Here is a 25833-nt window from a genome sequence, read left to right as displayed (position 1 = left end):
TTTATTAATACAGTCAAATCTTAATTGTCCAACACCAAGCAACTAAAACTCTTATATGCAATCAATAGATATGACACCTGGGATTTGACTTCAGCACGCGTCTTTTTGGGCTGCTCAGGCGATATTGTTTTCTTTCATACTGAAATAATTTAATGACATTTGTATGGATGGACAATCGGTCTTTTTTTTGTCTTTTTTTTTCTGGAAATGGCATGAAAACGGAGGGGATAATTGAGGTGTATGGTTTACGTGAACCAAGGAAAATATCATCGAAGGGGTATATTTTGATGAAATCCCTGATTTTATGGCTGTGGCTCATTCATAATTTTTTCCCAAAAACCTAAGGAAAGTACTGCCCTACACATAATAACATTGCATAATTTAAAACTAGTACCTGCTACAACACAAATATAATAATATCTCTAACTAGATTTTTTTCTAAAATGGACATTAAGTAGGAGCTTCCTGTGCCTCGTTAGTGTCCCAGAAAACATACGATATTTATTATGTCCCTTTAGTCAAACAAACTTTGATGACTTCAAATAAAAAAGGGGATCTGAGCCTTATCAGAATAGAAAGACAGGAAATGCTCATAATTATATAGTCTGTCTTGCAGCACAATAAATATCACCCTAACTGAAATACAAGAGTGACATGCTTTTCTTCTTTTCTCTGCTAGTGCCATGGGTTATGGGATGAAGATGATGAAGGTGAAAGCTGCAGTAGTAAAGAGGAATATGGCGATGAGCTCTCACTGGCAGCAGACAGGAGAGATTCTGCTGACTCTTTAAAGTCAGTGAACCTTGCGGCTTCTGTGGAGTCCATACATGTCCATTTCCCAGAACAGCAGACTGCCATCAGGAGAAAAAGTTCCAGCAGTGGGTCACAACTTTCACACAGATCCAGTTTCTCCTCACAGAGGTCAAAGAGAGGTATGTGTCACAGCACTACCGGGCCTCGAAAACCAGTAGCTCAGTTCTGATTAGATGATTCTGTTGAGACCTTTGATGTATTTCTGTGGAGAGCTCAGAAAATATTTAACACAACGGCTGCTTTGTGAGAATAGGAAATATGTGAATCAAAATACCGGATACTTATAGCGATGGGCCCAACCCAACATCCAGGGGTGAACACCCTCAACTTTGCTGAAGTTCAGATCCAGATCCAAGCACTACAACCAGCACTTTCCCTATAATTTGCTGGAACTGAACATTCCAAATCTTTGGGAAGGTCCAGATTCAAACTTTATGGCTCAGCACCATCTCTCGTTAGCAGGAATTCATAGTGAACATCTTATTTTTGTTAACAGTTGAGTTCATACGGTACCTGAAGTGTGAGAAGTATTGATTTGTGATATTGTGACAGACGACCTTCCCTATCTCCTGCAGAGGAAGACTTTACTATAATTTGGATATATATATATATATATATACACAAATCAATATCACAAAATCACAAATCTATCTATCTATATCTGTGTGTATATATATATACACACACATACACACCATCCTGGCAACTGAAGCAGGCCAGGTCACATATCAGTTTTGGTACCAACTCTTTTTTATAGTCATATTAAGTCAAGTTTTGATTCAGCCAGTTTTCAAGTCTGTGTCAAACAGTCAAGACTTTACTATATATGTGTATATTAAAAAAAGGTGTAGGGCTTAATTTAAAAACCTCTTAAATGTGCAACTTATTTACACAGGTTACATTCTGTGATTTTGATCCTTCTGTATTTTTATCTAAACTTTGATTTTAATTGGATGCTTGCTTTCTTGTTTTCTTCCTCCCATCCTCATTTCCAGGGAGCACCAGTACACGAAACAGCAGTCAGAGAGGAAGCAGTGTATTAAGCATTAAGCAAAAATCTAGAAAAGAGCTTCTTATGGAAAAGTTTCGAGAACAAATGGTCAAAGCAAAGGCATTTACAATTAAAAAGTGAGCAAATTTTCTCTAGGGGATTGGGGGTGTGGATAGGGGAAACATAAAATTGAAAGTGAAATAGCTTTTTAAGTAACTAAAAATATGCTATTCTTAGTAAAAATAAGTTATAAAAGTATAAATGTATCAGCAGACTGGATGATTCAGTAGATTGGTGATAGGATATAGATGCTTTCACGCTAGGTCACCAATTCACATCTAATCAAAACAACAGTGGCTTCAAAGTCCATTTGAAGGCTAATTGTTGTCCTGTGTGAATGAGTTGGTAGACTAAGTGAGTTTCCTAGTGGTCAAGTGTTTGCAGAACATTACAAAAATGGCCAACACAACAGGTAATAATTGGTTTCTTTAAAGCACCGTGGACCCCAAAAGTGAAGTTTATAATTAAGCAAATTAATAATATCAGCCCCTTCCTTTTGTAAGCTTAGGAACTTGAGTTCAAGGTTCTTGTCTTAAATCAGATTGTGGTGTATGTTGTTTCAGGACTCTTCAAATATATGTGCCCATCAGACAGTTTTTCTACAATCTCATTCACCCGGAATACAGTGCTGTGACTGATGTTTATGTGCTGATGTTCCTCGCAGATACTGTGGACTTCATCATCATTGTGTTTGGGTTTTGGGCTTTTGGGGTATGTTATGAGAGGCTTGTTTTGTAAATCCTCTTTCAGAATCTTGGCCACTATTGTGAAATACCATGTAGAATTTGTTATCCAAAGTTATTGTAATGTTTTCCTTCCCAGAAACATTCTGCTGCAGCAGATATCACCTCTTCATTATCAGAAGACCAGGTACCAGAGGCATTCCTGGTAATGGTGCTCATTCAGTTTGGGACCATGGTGGTAGACCGAGCACTGTACCTCAGAAAGACTGTCATGGGAAAAGTCATCTTCCAGGTCATTCTTGTTTTTGGGATACACTTTTGGATGTTCTTTATCTTGCCTGGAGTAACTGAAAGGTAAACCCATTAAAAATAAAGCATAAGAGTTGAATAACATCATTTTCAAGTTTATTCCTAATTTAATTTGAGTGAATTACAGCTAAAGACTGAATCACAAACAGTTTTTTTCTTGATCTCATTACTAAACGGATTGTTTAAGTACCTTTTCAGAATAATTAGTGCTGCAGATATGGAACTGCTTGAATGGGGAAAGACTGAACTATATAAAACAATACTGAATTAGAACTGCCTTTAGGGCAATAGTTTTGTAGTTAATGTATCATGAAGATCTGGACACAGAGTACTAAATTCAATTTTGAGTTTAAGGAGTCAGAGCTGATATAATGCAAACTCTTGGGCCATCCTTGCTTTAATAAACGCTTCCTAACAACCTTCCTGTAATAGCTCTATTTTCCACCCCACTAGGGTGACCAGACAGCAAGTGTGAAAAATCGGGACGAGGGTGGGGGGTAATAGGAGCCTATATAAGAAAAAGACCCAAAAATCGGGACTGTCCCTATAAAATCAGGACATCTGGTCACCCTACACCCCACCCCCACCCTCAACATTAAATACACAGCCTTATTAAAGCTATCAGACAGCTATTGATTATTAGGTCATAATTTGTCCCAGCAACTAATGAAAAAGTGCAAACTTAAAATTCCAAGAGAGTTGTATTGTACCTTGCAAATAGTGATAGAATAGTTTACTTAGGGGAAAAAAATGCTTCATTACATGTGAAGAATACAAACAAATTAATTAGAAAAGACAAAAAAAATTGTCCTTGAATGTATTTATTATATTTTTCCGAGTGCAATAGTAATTACAGCCATGCTTGAATAAAACTGCTATTCTCCCAGTGACCTCCTACCTCAAAAGTTACTGAGCACTGAAAAGGGAGAGAAAAACCAAGTTTGGGACTGTCAGTTTACTTTGTTTAAAAGAAAAGGCAACAAAATCCCTCTTGATCTTTACCCTGCCTTTAAGAAATATGTATCTCATAATCTTGATCTTGAATTTGCTTTTGAAACCTGTCCAGGTCAATTTAAATCAAACTGATCTCTATAAACCCATGAAAGTTCCTTATCTACAATAGTTTTCCAAAGCAACTTAATGAACACATTGGGTCATATCTTGTTCTCCAAACACTGTGCTTGGTGAGGAGTTCACAGCATGCTGCTGAGCGGTAATCATGCTTAAGCACATTCCAAGAGGGACCGCTCCACTTCTGAGATGCCCACATCAACAGCTCCTTCCCAGTTGACTGAACAGTTTAGGTGGTCTAAATCAGCATTCCTGGTAACTGAGAAACAGAGGTGGATCCCAACCTTCAGTGTCTCTCACATACATTCCAGGGACCCTGATCCCTGTCTCTGACCCTTATCATCACTAGAAGTACAGTAATACTTGCAGGCTCTACTGGGAGAGAGGCAAGACCAGAAATCCACAGTGTTGCTTGTAGAAGGGTGAGTAACTCATTTGCATGTGTATCCCATCCATCCTGCTGCAGCTTCACATCAAGCTGCTCAAGGAATGGATGTGGGTCTTCTCCATGAGCACACTGGATCAGCCACTGGGAGCTTCAGTGCAATGAACAGCAGTTGAAACAGCTGTTCAGTGCTACTGTGTTGCTTACAGCCCTGCAAACACAAGTCAGGATTTAGCCCAATTATATGGATTTTTGTTATTAAATATCTACACTTTCAGGTGTAGTTTTTCCTCTAGATCTGGGTGACAGCCACAGGGGGACCCAAACCAGGGATTGATTGCAGGTTTTCATAAATGAGGAGCTGAGACAGGGGTCCCCAGTGCGGTGCCCGCGTCATTGAGAGGTGTTGCCGCTGAAATTCGGCGGCATTTCGGCAGATGCTCGACTGCCACCATGGTCCTTCGTCTGGCGCCCACCAGATGAAAAGGTTGGGGACCACTGAGCTGAGATATGTGCAGAGCATTTTGGATTAATTTTGTAGAACATAAATATAAAGCTCATGAATTTTTTTCTCTCACCTTTTCATTGCAGGAAATTTAGCCAAAACACAGTTGCCCAGCTCTGGTATTTTGTGAAATGTGTTTATTTTGGGTTATCGGCATATCAGATTCGTTGTGGTTACCCAACCCGTGTTCTTGGCAACTTCCTCACCAAAAGTTACAACTATGTAAACCTCTTCTTATTTCAAGGGTAAGTGTATTCCCGCTCGCTCTCAGCCACCCTTGTACATATGTAGTATGAAGGTTTAATTGTCACTCAGAAGGCCTCATTATTCATGACTTAGTTCTGCAGGTCATTGCAAATGAGTGCTAATAAAACCTTTATTGCATATCATATCATATCATCATACCACCACAACTATTTTAGAAATGTTATCTGCTCTTTAAATCTATGAACCTTCCTTGTAATGAGCCCAACTATACAGACTTCTAAGGGAGAGAAAAAATGTAATGAATCCATTTTTAGAATTCTAACAATTACCTTACAGAGCTTACGTAAAAATCACTGTAGTGTCCTATGTCCCTGGACCTTCCAGGTCCAGAAACAAGTACTGTGTGTCCTACTGAAAGTTTGGACTCTCCACTTTTCCAAAAGTTTAAAATGCTCTTTCTAACCCTGCAAAGTAGTAAGATATCAGACCTTAAACCTGTCACTGGACTCGCACCTCACACCAAGAGTCTTGAGTGGGAAATAACACATAGGAGTGTTAAGGAAATATTTGTTGTAGTAGAAAGGATCTTTAAAAAAAAAAAATAGTGTGTCTCAAGCTGCTTAGAGACATGGAATATTAGTAGCTATCCTTGGAGAGATGGGTCAGTGGGCAGAATGCAGGTGAGAAAATAAAAGTACACGATACTCTGAATGCAGTGCATAAATATTGCCATCACATATCTACTATGAAATAGCTATAACATGAGCCACATAATGATTTCCATGTAAAACTTGTGGATGGTTTTAAATGTCAAAAGTGTGGTGAGATGAATCGTAACATTTTAAGACTTACATACAGGCTCTTCAGCCCATTAAAAAGAGACTTTCATGTTGGAGAAATTCAAATTTAAACTTGCCTAAATCATTCATATTTTAGTTGTCTCTCATATTTTGTTTACCATTATTGTTAATTATTACTGACTGTGAGTCTGAAAAGTCTTGGGGTTCTGTGCTTGCCAGCGAAACAGGTCATACTAAAATCAAATTTATCACAGTCCCTTTGTTCTAATAATCCAGGCTTTATTCCAAGATTTTTAGTATGTACTGGTTACAGTCCAGCTAGAAAAATCACAGTAATAGCTTTCCTCACACTATAACAGTGTTTCTGGTTTGATTGGGACTAGGAAGAAGAAAGTGGAAAGGTGGGTAAATATTAAATAAATCAGTTTTAATTAAAATATTTTTAAAAGGTAACCAAACAATTTCTGAACCTCAGGAAGTATTCAAGTTGCGCAAAAGGTACTTTGCATACTCACAGCCCAGCTTCTCCTGTTGATCCTACAGTAAAATCATAAGGCCAGGTTCTCTACACAGTTACACCCCCTGCACTAGTCTGTGCAAAAGTACCATAAAGCAAGTGGCCAGCAGAGAATTCCCTACCAAGTGAACTGCAATCTTGTCTTATATCCGTCTCTGCCTTCCCCACCCAGTTTAGGAGATGTGGCAGAAGTGAAGAAGGGGGGACTTTGGCCCAGGAGAGAATCTATCCCATAAAGTTGCATCTGTGATGCTGCCATCACACCCATGATTATTGATTACAAGTGACATAAGTGTATGTTTGACTTCACTACAGGATTATTAAAATATGATGCACATCAGTAATACCCAAAGCAATCCCAGAAAATGACTAAGTGCAATTGTTTTCACATTCGTTTTTTCTGTTTTCAAGTCTGAACCCCTCCATTAAGCTTTTTGATATTTAACATTTGTGTAATTTCCCCACACATGGTGTAATTATAAGACTCACTAAGAATGACCCGTGTTCCTTAATTAGATGCAATGCTATACCTCACTACATCACTGTAGTGCACTGTAAGATAGTTCATCTGCTATACTGTCTCTCCTTTTAGATTCCGTCTGGTTCCGTTTTTGACTGAGCTGAGAGCAGTAATGGACTGGGTTTGGACTGATACCACTCTGAGCCTTTCCAGCTGGATCTGTGTTGAGGATATTTATGCTCATATATTTATCTTGAAATGTTGGCGAGAGTCTGAAAAGGTAAGAAAGCTAAGCAAGTGATTTACGCCTTTTTTTACACCCAAAGTTAATTGTGGCAATAATGAAGAAAAGCTGCCAGTTTGAGTTCCTAAATAAAGAAAAATATATCAGAAGGCCAGACTTCTATCAGCGAGGCCTAAGGTTCATGTGCAAAAATGTTCATCCAATTGTGTGCCTGTGTCTGTGTGCAATTACCTCAGATGAAAATTTGAATGGCTTTCTGGCATCTAACTTCTCGTTTGTGCCTAACTAATTTTCCTTTCATTCATATGAGTTCTATGTAAAATCATGGTCATTTGTGTCTGCAAACATAGATACTGAATTGTAGACCTAGATTTCAGGGGTGGATTTAAGAATTAGACAAGGTAAGCAAATGAACTCAGGTTGTCTAGAGTTGGTGAAGGAATAGCCAAACAACTGGGGCCCTGTCTACACTACAAATTATGTTGGAATACAGCCACTGCAGTTAGTGTATCATTCATGCACATGCACACTTGGCTGCTTGCATTAGTGCGGTGCGTACTCACCGAGGGTGTTTGTGTCAGTTCAAACAGTGGTGCACCACAGGTAAGTATCTCAGTATGTTCCATGTGCCACTATCTGGTGCAATGCCTTCTGGGAAGTTTTCACAGTATATTGTGGGATAGAAATAATTTGCCCAGGGATCTCTGGGAGCTAGGGGTCAAGTTCCCAGCATGCAACTTTCTCGGTCCCATAGTGCCATTCATATCCCATAATTTTTGCTCCCTCTTTTAAAATCCTACGAACCTGCATGGCACTGTTTGGTGTCTGCCATCTCTGACAGAAGCATGGAGCCCACATAGCTCTGTGCTGTTCTCATTAATGTTGCAAATGCAGGATACCTGATTGTCAATTATTATCAGAGCCACAGGAAGGACTTCAACAGTGGGGGACATAAATATTTTTTTAGGACAGTTTGCTAAGGGACATAACAAAAAAAATAAATTCAAGGTTGCTGGTGGTATTCATGCAGTTGAAGATGGTGGAGCGCTGCTTCTGAGCTCGAGAAATGAGCACTGACTTATAGGATGGCATCATCATGCAGGTATGGGATGACAGTCTGTGACTGCAGAGATTTTGGATATTAAAGGCCACATTCCTGAGTTTGTGTGCTGAGCTCATACTGGCCCTCCAACGCAGAGACACCAGAATAAGAGCTGCAGTGACAGTTGAGGAGCAAGTGGCAATCACGCTCTGGAAGCTTGCAACATGGAATTGGTATGGGTCAGTGGGAAATCCACAGTGGAGGCTTTTGTTGTGCAAGTGTGTACAGCCATTAGTCATCTCCCCCACGCAGGAGTGTAACTCTTGGCAATGTGCAGGACATAGTGGATGGATCTGCAGAAATGAGGTTCCCCAACTGCAGTTGGGTGATAGACGTCACACACATCTCTGGTTTTGCACCAGCCGAGGTTGCCACACAGTACATCAACAGAAAGGGCTACTTTTCTGTGATTAGGCAAGCATTGGTGGATCAGCAGGGATGCTTCACTGGTATCAATATGGGGTGGTCAAGGAAGGTGCATGATGCTCACATCTTTAAGAACACAGGGCTGTTCAGAAAGCTGCAAGCAGAGACATTCTTTCCTGATCGTCACAGTACCCTGGGTGATATTGAAATGCCAATTGTGATCCTGGGGGACCCAGTCTATGCCTTGCTGTCCTGGCTCATGAAGATGTACACTAGCCACCTTGACAGCACCAAGGAAAAATTCAACTCCCAGCTCAGCAGGTCTCCACAAAGTACAGCATGCAGCTTGGTAGAAAAGCAGCAGATCTGCGGCTCAGTACCAGATCAATTGTCAGCCTCTGCTACGCCTGCTTCAGTTCCTTTGCTTCCATGCAGCACAGAGGCTGATTCCTATCATACCCCTTTGTCTGCATCTCCTGTGCAGTTGGTCCATGGCGGTGCCAACACAGCCTCTTCTCTTCACAGGCCCAGGAGACCTAATATCTCTTCTCTGCTCTAGGCAGGAGCACGTCGAGTGTGTGAAGCTGGCATGGTCAGTTGCACACCACAAGGGAGAGATGCCATGTGTGCTCGCCAAGCTGGACAATCAGGGACAGATGTTTGAAAAATACACAAGGTGTTTTAAAGAGGTTCTGGTCTCTGACCCTTGAGTAGTGGAATTCACAATTGTGACCAGAGGCACTGTCAGGTATTTTGGCACAGCTGCTGGAGGACTGCTAGGGTAGACAGAGGTCACACAGTGTCTACACTCCAACTGTGTTGACCTCTGTAGGTCAACCCTGGCTCAACGGCATTTGGGCAGATGGTTTTATTGCGTCACCTTAGCAGCATGCTTACATGTGCGGGAGACAAATTTGAGTACAGACGAGTGCACAAATACATCCATGTAAGGTGCCTTACGTTGACCTAACTTTCTAGTGTAGACAAGACCTAGTTAAGTAGCCAGGAGTAGAACAGTCTTGGCAGCTTGCAACAGCAGTCAGTGCAGATGAGAATACATAGCCCCCACCTCCGCCTAGACCACAATGGAGGTCCAAAGAATTCCTCTCCCCCTTCTTTCCCATCCCTAGTTTGTCCTTCATTCTCCTTTCTGCGCTATTGCTCTATTTTTACCCCTTTTATTTGTTTCCACCTCTGATGTAGCCTTTCTTTCTCCACTGCCCCCATCCATCTCTCACTTCCCCACTAAAACACCCATGCGTTCACTCACCTATCACAATCCCCTTCTGACTGCCCCACTCCACACTCATACCCACCACACCCACATCCGTATATCCACTATCTTATTCCGCCACACCATCCACCCACTCCCTATTTCACATACACCTCTACCCAGATATAATGCGACCCAATATAACACGAATTCGGATATAATGCAGTAAAGCAGTGCTCTGGAGGCGGGGGGGCTGCGCACTCCGGTGGATCAAAGCAAGTTTGGTATAACGCGGTTTCACCTATAACACGGTAAGATTTTTTGGCTCCTGAGGACAGCGTTATATCGGGGTAGAGGTGTACTCAGAGACCCATTTACCCACCATTTACTGGGCACTCCTCTTGTGGATCTCACAGCGAGCACTTATCCATTCTAAGGTTCTCAGAACTGCCCTGTGCCCTCCTCTGCTTCCATGATTTTGTAGCTGCTATTTTTAAAAAATTGGACTCAGCTGGTTTAAATGAGTTAAGGTTCAGTTCAAATAAAAATTGGGGATCCTGGATTCAGTGTTACCTTTGTAAAAACAGCATCCAGATGCTTGGTTGTTTTGCCAATTTTAAAAAGAAATTAAGTGTTATTTAGGAATAGGAAATAACCCAAACATTCAGAAAATAATAAAATGACCATATATTTGAGTGTTTACTGATGTATTTCTAGTTTTATTATAATCCTACCTTTTAACTGTACTTGATTTCAAGGTGTGTCACTTGGTTATAAGTAAATTAACGAGATATCCACAAAAACCTGGCATTTAGTTGTTTATTCTAGTTACATTCTTACCATGAATTGAATTGCATCTCATCACGTTTCAGAAATTAATTGAGAAAGATACAGGAAATAATCCAGTTCCAATTTTGCTCTGTGTGCTGTTTTTTCTATAATAGGAACATTCTATACTGTGCTATGGAATGATTCTAAAATATACAAGTTTCCAAGTCTAAGTTGCGATGCGTGTACCAATGACACACATTGCTACACTTGCTGATGGATTTTGCATATCTCAAAAATCTGTATGTTAAGAACAAAATAACTAATGATAACTGAGGGTAGTTCAAGGTACCTCTCTCACTCTGAGTGGTATTCCTGAGTAATTTGGCTATTACTAACTCTCTGAGCTGCTCTGTAATAGCATTAAAAGTGCCTGAAATAACCGTCTACAGATAAATGATACGTCCCTTGTGAGCTCAATATGATATTAATGAAAACAGTGTCCTGTAGTGTGAGACAAATGGTTTGACACAAACTTTTAAAAGGTAACTGATTTGTTTTAAATATAGAGTTGTATTACAAATGTAATATTCTCTTAGGGCTTTATAGATTCATGTTGTAAAGCAAGAACAATTTCCTGAAAGCCAGATTTCTGGCAAGTGTATGTGTGCAATGCAACTTTATTTTGTATATGCCATCTTTGATATGCATTCTATTTCAAAATGCTGCACAGTGTTAATGTTTGCACTGTTGTTGTAGCTGTGTTGGTCCCAGGACAATCTGTAATCCACTAGCCCCTCTTTTTTGTCCTGTGACTGCAGAGGTGTTAACTGGCAACTTCACCTTGAATGGCTAGACTATGTGCTAACTAGTTATGCTAAACAATCTGTTCCACCTTCTATTTAGCTGAGACACTCTGCCTTTCCCAGATCTGAAGAAGAGCTCTGTGTAAGCTCGAAGGCTTGTCCCGCTTACCAACAGAAGTTGGTCCAATAAAAGCGATTACCTCACCCACCCTGTCTCTGTACAGAGTTAAATCCTATAAGAGAGCAGGCAGAATAAATCATAGTGATGCAAAGACCTTGTACAGGCTGGTGAATCCATTAAAGCATTCGGTCATGAGGTCAGTAACAGATGGGGAGAGGAATCATAGCGGGAGGGGAGCGAGAGGGAAGATGAGTTTTCTGATGTGATGGGAAAAGAGAAGGAGAGATGCAAGAAGATTGTTCTAGATTCCAGGAGCTGCAGAAGAGAAGGCGCTCACTCCAGTAGTGGAAAGGGAGAGCAAAGATCCTGGTGCTAGGGAAGATTAAGGAGCGGGATTGGGGATCAGAGAGAAGGGACATGGGCTGAGAAGCACTCTGGGGCAAGCCCACGGAGCGCTTAAGAACAAGGAGGACAGTTTTGAATGCATCTGAAGTGTATGAGGAGTTAGTCCAGTGTAAGACAGTCTTGTGACACTGTATATGTCTATTGCTGAAAAATAAATACAACCTTCTCTGCAATAAAAATTACAATGTTTTCAGGATCTAAAAGGTACAATTCTGTCTGAAAGGGATCTGAGATAAAACCAGTTTCAGAGTGGTAGCTGTGTGTTTGAAGCACAGCTTGGTGAAAGTTGATGGCTTCATTTGGCAAGGAACTGAGCAAACCTTTAGGTTTTTTTAGTTTGGGTTCATATGGTTTCATGCCTTCTGTTTGAGAAGAAAGTTCAAATGAACCTGCCCCTTGTTGCCTCATTTGGGATTGGGAACATGCCAAACCCCATAGAGTTTTGCAAGGTTTTCACCCCAAGCCCTAAAATGACCCAGGTTCACTTGAAACTTACCTGCATGTTTGCCTGAAACTCAACCCAGTTTCAGTCAAATCTCAGCCCAATTTTGACTAAAAATGTTCATGAAACTTGTCCTGAATTAGGGTTTGTCATGAGCCATGAAAGAGGTCATTATTTATTCAAACATGGGTTCATATTAAAACTGTCCCACTGATGAACACACGGTATGTTTTACCATGTGACTGTTTTTTATTGCAGAGATACCCCCAGCCAAGAGGCCAGAAGAAAAAGAAAGTTGTGAAGTATGGAATGGGTGGCATGATTGTTGTCTTGCTGATTTGTATTGTCTGGTTTCCTCTGCTCTTCATGTCTTTAGTCAAATCTGTTGCAGGCGTCACCAACAGGCCTCTTGATGTATCAATCACAATAACCCTCGGAGGTTATCAGGTAAATGACAAAAAGAAAAGTCAATTATTGCCCTATATTTCTTTGTGCTATATTATTCTTTACATTGGGCTTACTGGAGTTACTGGATGAAACTCTGTCGAGTGAGTGATGCAGGAGGTCAGAATAGGTGAGCTCTCCCATTGACATACAGTGGCTACACGAGCCATCTGTAAAATGGTCAGTGTAGACGTGGTCTAACATTTATTCTCTATCAAGTGCTGATGCAATCTGGAAAGTGAAAAGAATGTAAACAACCTGAGTCAGATATTTGGGTGATCATTCCATATTTATCTTATCTCTTTCACTGGGGCCTACTTTTGTGCTAGCTGGCCAATTTCAGGGTCCAATTAGATTCTGAAAGAGCCCAGCTAGCAATGTAGATTGTTAGGCACACCTTCATTTATCTCACTGAAAGTTGCTGGGACTTAGAAACCTGAGTGCCTTGGTCACTTTTGAAAATGAGATTTGGAGACAAATTTTTAAAGGAATTAAGGCACCTAATTCCCATTGAAATTAGCGGAAGTTAGGTGCCTGAATACTTTTACATACCTGCCCCCCCAGGCTCCTAAATCAGTGAGGTATTGTAGTGCTAAGCAAATCAATGCCTAAATACCTTTAAAAATCTGGGCCTAAATCACCTTTGAAAATGGGACATAGACTCCTAAGTACCTTAAGCACTAAAATTTTACCCTACATTTCCCAGGAAAGGGGTTACAGGTGAGAGGAATGATCAGAGAGGCCGTTTTGGCTTTGCCTTTCTTAGGAACGAGTCTCATGGCCATTTGTGAAGCTTTAAAAAATGTTGTTTCCAGATTAAAATATGCTGTGGGGCACTTGTAGCATTTACAGAAATGAACCCAAAAGATTACCAAAGTGAATATTAGCTTGAAACATTCACAAACAGTCACAGGAATTCACTTCTCTGAAGGAGTAAATCTAAAATGACAGCTGTCCAGAAGTGTGATAGCCCATACAGAATAGCCTCCGTTTGTTCTCTCATTCACATTTGCTCAGACCAATGCAAATAGATGTTTGCCTGAAAGAAATTTCAAATGATGGAATTTCCACACATTTCTGGATGGGATTGCTTAAAATTAGAACTATTTTGGAACAAAACTTGGTGAAATGTTTTGATTTAGGGATTATTTTTCCCCCACAAAATTGGACCATTTAAGAAAATTTGACAAGAAATTCAGAGCTTCAGTTCTGGAAGATTTTAGATCTCATGTGTGACCTTCTCTCCCATCCCTCAGAATCTCTCCCTATGGCACCGAGGACCGACATAGTCTTAGACTGAAATTCACAGAATGTTTTATTTTTAATATAGAAACAGAATGAAATACATTTAACAAGGATGTGTTTTCTATTTTCCAGCCTATTTTTACAATGAGTGCTCAGCAGAACCAGCTCAAGGATTTGAATCAAACTGAGTATGATTCGTTTCAAAAAGAATATTCGGGTAATACTGTAAGTAAAATGTGGAGTGTTTCATCATTTTAAGAATTTGTGTGTATACATCCAGTGTATTCTGATCGGCCAAGTCATTCTGTTTAATTTCCTTTGGGTGACAATAAGGGATCAATAGCGCTGGCCTTATTAAGATGATTGGTTCCATTGAATTTGTCTGAAATAAGGATTACTTACATGAATAAGAGCTTCAAGAGTGAGACCTTTAAGGGTATGTTTACACTACAATAAAATACCTGCAGCTGGCCCGGGTCAGCTGACTTGGGCTCCTGGGACTATACAATTGCAGTGTATACATTCGGGCTGGGGCTGGATCTCAGGCTCTGGGACCCTCCCTAATATAAACCCTGATGGTTTGTCAGTAATCATTTCACTGAATAGTGGCTGCAAAGCTACTTTAGGTTTCTTTGGTAAGAGAAAAGCATTCAAAAGCAGCTCTTAAATGCACTTGGTAGCTAGTTTTTCAGTAAGACTCTATTTCAAAGATGTGAAACACACTTTGCATTATATAATTAGCATTTCTAATGCTATAAACCCCATCAACAAGCCTTCCCCTAAAACAAGCATGTTGCATCTTATGCCATGTTATATGCCAGCAGTTAGAACAAAGATTTGTCCCATACTCACCTTCTCCTTTGGTAACAAGATTCTGCAGGCCCCATTCTTCTACGCAGAATTCCCCATTTTCACTTTGCGAAAAGTGTTGCTTATAGAAGCAGAAGGGACTTGGGGGGTAGAAATGTAAAATGCATTAATTTGGACTCTCCCTAATCCACCTCACCCACAGTAGAAGGGGAAACAAAGCCAAGGTCAAAAGAAGATACCGCACAACATGGCCGGGGGTATCTTGGGCCTCCTGAATTCTACCTTGCACTTATAGAAAGCCTCAAGTTACCACATGGTCCAATGGGATGTCTGGTAATCTACCTAGCACAGAATTTGTCAGATGAATTACATATAATGGTAGCCACTTGTGCTGTGTGGCGTCCCTGTGAACTTGCTTAAAGGAAGTTTGAGGTGCCACACAAAGCAAGTGGAGACTAGAGCATATATTATCTCAAATTAAAATGTGTTATGGGTCGCCCATTAGCTCAAATGTGTATTGAGGACCTCAGAAACAAAAGCATAGAATCTATATGCTTAATTTTATTCAGGCCCATTTTTGCAAATGTTTTCTACCAGGTTAGGTGGGTTTTTTTGTTTTTTAAATCACTTTCACTAGCAGTGCAATTTTTTTTCCACATCATTGACTTCTAGTCTGGGCTGTATTTTGTGTAAACCTCTCTCCTCTTACCTGGTGCCTAAGGAAAACCATCAATGCAAATCACTAGACTCATAATTAGTAGTACACCTATAGTTCTGGCTGACCTGTAAGAATAGTTGTGTGTTTCATGTATGTTAAACTTTCCTTTCTCTTTTTGCATGTACAGGGTGCTTTGCAGTTTCTAGAAAGCTATGGAAAAGAAGATATAACTGTAGCAGAACTAGAAGGGAATTCAAATTCATTGTGGACTATCAGCCCTCCCAGTAGAAAGAAAATGATTCAAGGTCTCCGGGATTTTTCTGCTGAGTTCACTCTAGTTCTTTCATGGAGTATTCAAAGGTAATTAGTACGATGATATTGACTGACTGATCATTGGGCTAGGGCTGCTGGTTTAGTGGAAGTGTTTTGCATTGCCACTGTATGTGTGATGCGTTTATTTTCCCATCCAATTCTCTCATTCACCAGGTCTGGAAGGCTGAGGGTGGGTGGCTGGAGAGGAGATGGGGAAGGGAATGATCTTTGTCACTCAACAATGAGCCCTCCTGGCAACAAAAATTAGCATTCATAGATTTTAAAGGGGGTTTGCCTTAGAACTTCTGAGCAAGAATGTCCTTGGCCAGGCACTAACACCTCCAAGGTGGAAACTATAAAAAGCAGGAGTAAAATGATCTGAGAATCAGCCTAGAAGAACATAGGGGAAAAGCAAGTTCAAAAGTAGGACTACAGTGCTTGAGCTTTTCTACCAATGAAATATTTTTACCAAACCTACTGCAGATCTTATTCAAACATGCAGTACTCTCAAGACCACTTCATTTGTGACTGTGCTGATATTGTAGCTTTGGTGACCAAAAGATACTTTTAAAACAAGGTGCATACAGTGTTGGCCAAGATTGTCAAAAGTGACTAGAGGTCTTGGCTTCCTCAGGTTTTGAGTGCCCGACCTGCAACACTTTGGAGATGCCTGATTTTCAGATAGTGCAGAGCATTTGCCCTCTGAAAATCCAGTAATTTTAAGGGGCTTCAGGTTGGGACACCCAGAAACTGAAATCCTAACCTAAATCTTCAAAGACAACCATTTATTTGGGGTGCCCCAAAGGAGGTTAAGAGAAAAATATGAAAATCCCAACCTTAGGTTTTAAAAAACAATGAACAGACTAATAGGAAATCTGCTTCAGACAACATGCTCATCAATACTTATGTAAGTTAAACACTTTGAAGGGCCAGGCCTTTGGAAAAACATTAGGTATAAGCAGATAATTTAATGGGGAAATGAAATTAAGGTACAAAAGAGAAACAATCAGCCCTCTTAGTGAGGCTTTACACCCTCAAGAGCTATTGGCCGTACCTTTTATGCTGTAAGGAATTAAATAGCAGGACACGAGATGAAAAGCAGTTTTGTTAACTACCTGAACATCTAGAGCAGGGGGGCTAGATCCAGCCCACTGCTTCATTTCATCCAGCCCGTGGCAAGTCTCCACGCCACGGGCCGGAAGCCCCAAGCCTCGGCATCCCCCCATAGTACAGGGGGAAGCTAGGGATGCCAGGCCTTTAAAAGTCTGGTCAGCTCTGCGCACGACCAGCATGTCCCTGTGGCCCCTAGGAGCAGGGGTGATCAGGGAAGTTCTGTGCATGGCCCCCACCCCCTGTGCAGAACCCCCGGCCCCTCCGCCTAGGGGCCAGACATGGCAGCCACTTCTGGGAGCAGCACGGAGCCCCCGCAGGCAGGGAGCCTGCCTTAGCCCCACCGTGCCACCAACCGGGAGCCACCTGAGGTAAGCACTGCCTGGCCGGAGCCCTCACCAAGAACCCCCTCCCGAACTCCAAACCTTGGCCCCAGCCCAGAGCCCCCTCCAGCACCCCAAACCCCTCAGCCCCAGCCAGAACCCTCACCCCCTCCCACACCCCAACCCGGAACCCCCTCCCGCTGCCTGAACTCCTCATTTCTGGCCCCACCCCAGAGCCTAGGGGAGGGCCCAAGCCTCCGCACCCGCTGCAGGGCTGTGTGTGGCCTGTGACTGATATTTTCTGTGGGTCAGTGGCCCTGATAGAAAAAAGGTTCCTTACCCCTGATCTAGAGCCACTCTGAGCTAAGTAGAGACAATGCCTATTCCCTTCACTGGGGCTTGCATCCATTTACTCTAGCGCTCATTTGCCCCCTGGTGTACAGGCTTCCCTTCGAGCTTTGCTACGCTCCTGTAAGAGCCATGCTGGGGCGTGCACAGATTGCACATTAATAAGAACATAAGAACGGCCATACTGGGTCAGACCAAAGATCCATCTAGTCCAGTATCCTGTCTTCCGACAGTGGCCAATGCCAGATGCCCCAGAGGGAATGAACAGAACAGGAAATCATTCAGTGATCCATCCCCCGTCGCCCATTTCCAGCTTCTGGGAATTGTAATATCTAACCCTGATAAAAGAATCATGTAGCTGGACACCTGGGCTCCTATCATAACAGCTGTTCCTTCACAGCTACATTACTAGGAATTGTGTACATAACTCAAAAACAAACATTGGGCCCATAATAAAGAAGATACTTTATTTAAGATTAAAAATGATTTAATTAGACCTTTTTTGTTACCGTGGTAGGATAGTCTGTTATCCAGCGGAAATATAGCTCCCTCCTTTATTCAGAGCTAGTCCATTTTTAATACTCCTCAACTAATCCATCAGTTATGTTTGTTTAATTAAAAACAGTAATAAATGGGATAAAAAATTGGATCCTTTATCATTGGGAAGCAGTGGACTATATAGTAAGTGTGACTGAATAGTACATGATTAACATTTACCGCAGTGGAGTCCAAGCTTGGTCAGCCTGAACGCCAATCACCTGATTTTAAAAATGTCAGGGGACCACAAGTCAGGGGACACATGCAAGTCCACTGTTGGGGATTCTCCCAGCATTGAGGAGTCCCCAGCAGGCAGAGAGCTGACACAGCCAGCTCCTACTCCCTCTCTGCAGTCCCTGGCACAAAGGGGATGTGGAGGGAAAGGAGGGGCTGCAGTTGATTTGCACTGCATTCCAGCTGTCTACAGCTGCCATATGCGCTAATGGGGACTGTTGCCAGCTGATGGAGGTTAGAACAGTCACTGGGCTGCTCTAATTTGGGCTGGGACTGAGAATCAGGGAACTGTGTTATAATTGGCTGTTGATTTTCAGCTTCTCCTTCCTCCCCTCCCCCCAAACTATCCTCAGTGACTGGAGGGTGGGGGGGAGATGGAGAGGGTGGCCTGCCTTTGCTAGATGCTCCCCTAGGCTCACGTAGAGCCAGTTAAGCTCCCATACTACTCTCCCTGGAGCTCCCACAGCCCAGCAAGGAAGCAGGCAATGGAGCAGCCACAACTACCCTCCTCTCTGTCCTGTGATAGTCAGCAGGGCAACTGCTGAGCAGCTGGACAGAACCTGGCTCACCCCATCAGTGCCATAGGGGTTGCAAAGGACGTGGTGGGAGGGAACTAGGAAAGCAGTACCCCCATCCATCTCCCCATGGCACACAGGGCTGATTCGGGCACTTCCATTTAAAAATCACCAGGGGGAATGTGTCTTCAGTTCATAATCGAATACGCATTTTCATCTTATCTCAAGGGCTCTCCAGGAGCCTCAGCCTAGACTCCCTGATTTATAGGTGGTGTAGGAGGGAAGGGATGAATACCATGTTCTTATTCCATTTGTACGTGAGCCCACTGATAATGAAAGGCTTTAGAATCACTCAGAGAGCGTTTGTAGCTGAAGTTGTGGTTAGCCAGGCAACAAGGTGTCGTGCTGTCTGCCAAGGCCAACGTCTGGCCTCTGTGTTCAAAAGCAAGCCATCAGGCAGGATTCTGTGTAACGCTTCTATTTTGACTTTGACGCAGGAAGTAAAATTATAGTCACATTGTACAATCAAAAATTGTCCCTAAACCATAAAGCCATCATCAGTAATGACAGAGTGGGGGTTAGGCCATTACACAACCACTGGGGGAGTCCACATGCTGTATCAGTAGCCTGATGCTTGCTGTGGAAGGGTCACCAACACCGTGCAGATAAACTAACAACCCCACATCAGCTAAGCACAGCTCAGAGGACTGAGCGTTGTGTGGTGTTGAGCTTCACTATCTGTTTTCTTTTTCATTTATTATTATAGAAACCTCTCTCTTGGTGCAAAAGCAGAAATAGCATCGGATAAGCTTTCCTGTAACCTACTGAACAAAACTAGAGAAAATATCGCTACAATGATGTCTGGGGATGACACGGTAAAGAAGGTGTAAGTTATGTTCTTGACTTGTTCATACAGATGTTTCTCTTAAAGCAGATTAAGCAAATAACTAACTGGTGCACAGTTGGGTTATCTAGAATGTAATCTCTTAGCACAGCATATACCATAAAACTGAAACATACTTCACTGAGTGCATAGCAAAATGGACAGTCACCACCCAAGTGAGTACATTACTCAAAGCTCTGAGTGCGGGACACCGCCATATAGGGGCAGCTGTGAGAGGAATTGTGTTCTCTAGCACACTGGGGGAGGGGGAGCATGTAAGGATATTGCAGCATACTGTGTCCTCCTCGCCAACTCCACTTTCCTGGCAACAAGAATTGGTAGAGCTCTGGGCTTTTGCACAGAGACTACAAAGGGGTGAAAATTCCTAGCACCAACACAAAGGCCAAGGACATTCTAGCCCTATACTAATAAATGTTACTTCAAAGGTAATATGCAGTGCTGGTGTAGCTGTGTCAGTCCCAAGATATTTGAGGAACAAGGTGGTTTAGGTGATATCTTTTATGGACCAATGGTGAGCAAGACAAGCTTTCCAGCCACAAAGAGTTCTTCTTCTGGTCTGGGAAACTTAATCAGAGTGTCACAGCTAAACACAAGTTGGAACAGATTGTTTAGCATAAGTAGTTAACACACCTTTCAAAGGACCATTCAAGGTGAAGTGGCCCTTTAACACCCCTGCAGTCATAGGGAGGAAAGGAAAGAGGAGGAGGAGAGGGAGAAGAAGCAACTAGGGAGGGAGGGAAGTTGTTAATGGGCTATAGATTATGGTAATAAGCCAAAAATCCAGTATGTCTGTTCCGTCCATGATTTTTAGCATCTAGCAAAGTTATGAATTTAAATTCCCAGGCTTGTCTTTTGAAAGTGTTGTGCGGGTTTTCTTTGAGGATAAAGACTGATAGGTCAGATATAGAGTGATCACTAAATGCCTCAAATGCAACTACGTGGGTGAAACCAGACAATTGCTATGTTCTCAAATGAACTCTCACAGAAAAATAATAAAAGGCAAAAACACAGTGTCACCTGTGGATGAAATACTTTTCACAAAGTGATCACTCTGTATCACTGCTGCGTTTTTAACACAGACCTACCCTAAGACTCCAGGAATGTCACTCTGAAGCCTAAAATGTCTGTTGAGTCAGTGTAAAGCAACAGAAACAGCTACACGCATGGTTGAGAGCTCTTTTTGTTCAGAATGTATGTAGGTCTATTGCATAGATATATAGGTGCATATAGGTCTATACTGTATCTCTTTGCATGTCTTTTAAATATTTTATTTCTCATACTTTTTAAAGAAAGGCATTTCCTGGAGGGTGTGGATCTGTTTGAGGCAAGATGTAAATGATGTATTTGTAATTCCCGTTCTCAGAAGGCAGTAATTTAAAAAAAATACACCCACTCCCACATGTTCTTCCCCGCACTTAGCACTAGCTGAACACTGTACTATTCTGAGATTATAAACATTTCGATCCATGTGCTTCATTTATTTATCAAGTGATGGTGTGTCGCCTCTCTCCTTCTTGATGGTGTGATACAACATTTTTGTTTAAGTGGGAAAACAAAGGAATGCATTCCCCAGTCCCTCACTCCTCCCTGTGTGCACACATAGCTAGCATTCATGGTTGATGACTGGTGAATGGGGAAATTTTGAATGGAACGCTTTGTTAAAATATTGGCAGAACATCACTGGTAAGTCCATCAAAGTCAATGGAGTGACACTGGTTCAAAGCTGATGTGAGATCAGAATCCAGTCCAAAAATTACAGCAAAGTACTCTCCTTCTTCAAACTGGAATCATATTCTACAGCTGCCCCCAAAGGGATGCCTAAGTGAATTTATAAAGATATAAAAATCTGGAATTATTTGCTGTCACATTTTTCTTGCAGGATGCTAGAAATGATGTTTCCATATTACATCAAGGCACCTAGTGATTCTCTGGCAAAACCCATAAAGCAGCTATGGAAAGGTACGTACTCCAAGCTGTGATTATCATTGTGTATTCTTTTTTTCATTGTGAAACACACAAGACTGTTTAGGTAATAACGGGACTGTGTCAAGGACTGTTGGCTGCTGCTCTGCTCTGTTGTACCTATTGTGTGGGTAAAAGGAGGATATCGAGCTCCAGAGCTATCGACCCAGCGCCTTTCACACAAGAAAACCCCTCAAAGCTTTGTTTAAATACTTAGCACTTCTATAGAATGTTTTAGCTGAGGGTCTGAAAGCACTTTGCCGAAGGCGTGTAAGCGTTGTTTACCCCCATTTTTTTGAGATGGGAAAATGGAGGCACGGAGAATCTAATAGCAACATTTTAAAACTATGATACCTGAACTCAGTCATCAAAATTCATAGTTAGGCATCCTCATGGGCTTTCATTTATTATTATTATTATTATTATTATTATCATTAGTATTAGCATTATGGTAGATCTAACCAAGGATCAGGGCCCCCTAGTGTTAGGCCTTGTACAAACAAGTAAGAATTAACTGCCCAAAATGTTTGTTAATGCAGTTAAAACTTTGTTAAGGTTGATTAGCAGTGCCTCATGCTCTTCCGGAGTGACAAGTGCACCTGTACAGAAACTGCTGAAACCCAGGAAGTATACAGTTAAGGTACACACTAGCCCCAGCCTGTAACCTTAACAATGCCCTCTTTGAGTGATTCTCCCACACACCCCGACAGACATTGCAGCAGTCTATCCTTCCAGGTAATATGGAACATTGTGGAGACACAGCATGTGGGCAAAGTAGAGGAAACCGTCAGTCCATGGCAGGCTTAGAGAACACCAGCTGACGACACCTCGCCTGTGCTCAACCACTCCTACATGCACTGACTACCTTGGAGTCACCAGCTGTTACAACCCCTTACAAATCCCTTGGCCATTGTACTAAGGATTTCTCTGATTGACCACCTATACTTATCTCTGTAATGCCCTGTAGTTTATGCTACCCGACTATTATAAATCCCCAGGGCAAGAAAATAACTCAGCCCAGAAACAAGGGGATTGTGATCCCTTTGGGTGCATTTGCTCCTCTCATGTCACAGTGTGAGTTGTGGCAATCTGCTGCAAGTAATCCCTGCACCAGTCAGTACAGCGTCCCTAATACAGCAAAGATCAGATTTAATGCATGCAGGTGAATGAGAGAATACAATTCTGTGGGACGCAATACACGTGAAATGGCACATTTACCAAGTCATTCCTCATGTCTGCTTGTTATAGGGCAGGCCTGCCTGTAACACACTTACAATATAGCTGCAGTGGCTCTTGGGTTAGGGTTAGGGGAGGCAAGGGGGTTTCCTGGACCTAAGAGGGGCCCTAGGAGCATGTTCAGTGACAGTGGTGCAGGGTGAGCGTGCTGACAGGGTGAAGTGAGGGGAGGACCCTCCCCCGGAGCTCGCTGCTGCCAGCGGGGAGAGGGTTGGGGGGAGTCCTTTCTGGCCCTAGTCCTGGGGCAGCCTGTCTGCACCCCAAGCTCCTCATCCCCAGCCCCACCCCAGAGCCCTCACCTGAGGGAAAGAACACGCAACTTAAATTTGGTAGTCAGTTTGGGGTATGCTCATGTTTAGCACCCTTTAAAGTATATAATTGGTTATATATGGGTACAACAAAATATAATGTATTGAAGCAGGCAAGTGCTGCTTCTGACTTTCCTCTTTTAATTGGCCCTTGTAATCTTGTGGCGCCGGCGCGTTGTAGCTTCATTTTATTCCAGCAACAAATTCTTGATTTGTAGGACCAGTAATAATCAACAATGGATAAATTCTTAATAAAATTACCCAGAGAAAAAAAGAAGAAAAGGGTAATTCATCAAGTGACTGCCTGAGTTCGACACCCAGCTTTCAAACTGAAGTTATACAAAATCTCCAAGATAAGAAAAGGAGTTTTCAGCAGTCTTGGTTATCAAGATTTACATGGTTGGAGTACAACAGCGAATTAGAGCTTTTTGCTCAGTCTGCAAAAACTTTTCTGAAAAGAAGATCTTAATATTTTCTACAAAGGCCAAACCAATGTTTATTTCATCCGGATTTCAAGATTGGAGACACACATTGCGCGGTTTTACATCACATGAAAAATCCTCCTGTCGCAAGGAAGCGGTAATGAAGTATGCTGCTCTGCAATCGCAGGTAAATGTTTCTGCACTAATGTTGGCCAGTTACAGGAAAGAATCACAATCAGCTAGGAATGCACGGCACAACATTTTAAAGTGTTCAGTACCTAGCTCAACAAGGAATAGCATCACGTGGACATAATGAGAGTGATTCAAATTTGCTGCAGCTCTTGTTGCTAAGTAAGTACAGATTCAGAGGAAAGGAGACAGTGGCTTAGTCACACAAAATACAAGTGGCTGTCACATGAGGTTATTAACGAAATAACTGAAATGATGGCAATGATGGCGCTAAGACAAATTGTGCAAAAGATAAAGGCTTCAAAGTTTTATGCCATTGTAATGGATGAGACTACTGATTTGTCAAGAAAAGAACAAGTAAGGGGTTTTTTTAGGGTTCTTTTCTAGTGAAGACTGGGAGATTTGAGGAGTTTATTGGGTTTTACTAAACTGACACAACGGATGCTGCTTCTCTTCAAAATTGTGGAAGATACACTTCTCAGGTCTGACTTGCACTTTTCTGATTGTCGGGGGCAGTGTTACGATGGAACCAGAAAAGTGTCCGGCAAATTTACTGGGGTCCAAGCCAGAGTGAAAGATCAAGCCCCGAGAGTGGAATTTGTGCTCTGTGCTGCACATTCCCGTAGCCTTGCCATGCAGGATGCTCTGCATAATATTCCAGAATTTCATGATATGTTTTCGATGGTGAAAGAGCTCATCAGTGCCTTCAGGGAGTCACCAAAGCATATGGCAGCATTCAGAGAGTTTCAGAGTGAAGGGGCACCTTCTTTACGACCATTGTGCCCAACAATGTGGACACTAAGGATCAGTAGCATTAAATCACTGCTCCACAATTAGGAGGCCATGATGAATTTTAGTTACTCTTCAGATGAATTTGGCTCAAAATGTAGTGGATTCTCAAAGCTCTCAAAGAATGTCAGTCTTTTTCAACATACTTTATGCTAACAGTTCTTGAGAAAGCCATGGGTCCTGTAGAAGAAGCTAATGCAAAAATTCAAAGCCCAAATGTGTCATTGGCAAGTGTTATGAAAAAGTTGGCCTGTTGCAAGAGGTGTTGAGCAGGATGCACACTGACTCATCATACAATCACTTCTGGGAAACAACAGTAGAGAAGGCACTGAGATGGCTCGACCATGGAAACCTTCGTCACACCTTCAGTGACCCCAAAGAGTATTTTCATCAAATATATGTCGGGATCATTGATGCTTGCAAAGCTGCCATTGAACAGAGGTTTTCAACAGAAAAAGCTTTACATTTGCAGTAAAATGGCAGAAGCATATAACTGATGCAACAAATGGCTTGAAACAGGACATTGTCCCAATAAGTGAAGCTTTCCATGGTGACATTAACACAGAGAGGCTAGCTCTTCATTTAGAAATTTTGAATGATATTTGCAGATTGAGAAATTGCCGGCTTAATTCAGTGAGTGAAGTGAAGCAATTTCTGAAACAAAACAAAGACTTGAGTGATGATGTCAGAAGTTACAATTCTCCTGAAATTATTCTACACAATTCCGACTACAACCGGCACCACTGAGCGATAATTCAGTTGCCTGCGCACAGTGAAAAATTATTTGCGAACGACAATGAGCCAAGAACATCTAAATCACTTGGCATTTCTGCACATTCATAAGAACTCTATCTCTGAATTGGACATTGCAAGCCTCCTGGATGACTTCATTTCAAGAACCGAACAACGATGAAAAGTGTTTGCTGCCTCCAGAAGAACATCGCAAAAGAAGGGGCTACATTTGTTTTAATTTTAGAAAGTATTTGCTTTTGAGGGTTATTGAGCCAAGAGTGCTTGGTTATTTCCATATTCAAAAGAGTATTAATAAAGTTGATATTCTTAGTTAAATATTTTTTTCTTACAATAGTGCTATTGTGCAATACGGAGAAACTGTTAAACGCTTACTATATTCAGTCCATTTTAACATTATTTAAAAAAATATATATCAGCTTACAAGGCAGGGGTGGGGAGTGGGGGCGGGACTTGGACCCTTTCTGGG

The 25833-nt window shown here is 41.9% G+C and overlaps 1 protein-coding gene across 1 annotated transcript in view; it reads left to right on the top strand.

Annotated features, from left to right (window-relative positions):
• Window positions 1-25833, top strand: part of PIEZO2 (piezo type mechanosensitive ion channel component 2) — a 457344-nt gene that overhangs the window by 427762 nt on the left and 3749 nt on the right. Inside the window, exons 43-53 of the mRNA XM_045007801.1 lie at window positions 680-932; window positions 1809-1941; window positions 2428-2575; window positions 2687-2901; window positions 4904-5062; window positions 6934-7081; window positions 12527-12715; window positions 14090-14182; window positions 15613-15785; window positions 19571-19690; window positions 21588-21667. Of these exons, the coding sequence (XP_044863736.1) occupies window positions 680-932; window positions 1809-1941; window positions 2428-2575; window positions 2687-2901; window positions 4904-5062; window positions 6934-7081; window positions 12527-12715; window positions 14090-14182; window positions 15613-15785; window positions 19571-19690; window positions 21588-21667 (1711 nt within the window). The remainder of the gene's footprint in view (window positions 1-679; window positions 933-1808; window positions 1942-2427; window positions 2576-2686; window positions 2902-4903; window positions 5063-6933; window positions 7082-12526; window positions 12716-14089; window positions 14183-15612; window positions 15786-19570; window positions 19691-21587; window positions 21668-25833) is intronic.

This window comes from Mauremys mutica, chromosome 2 (assembly GCF_020497125.1).
Source record: "Mauremys mutica isolate MM-2020 ecotype Southern chromosome 2, ASM2049712v1, whole genome shotgun sequence".
NCBI classification, from domain to species: Eukaryota; Metazoa; Chordata; order Testudines; family Geoemydidae; genus Mauremys; species Mauremys mutica.
Note: the sequence above shows the minus strand (reverse complement) of the source record. Positions and strands in the feature narration are given on the sequence as shown.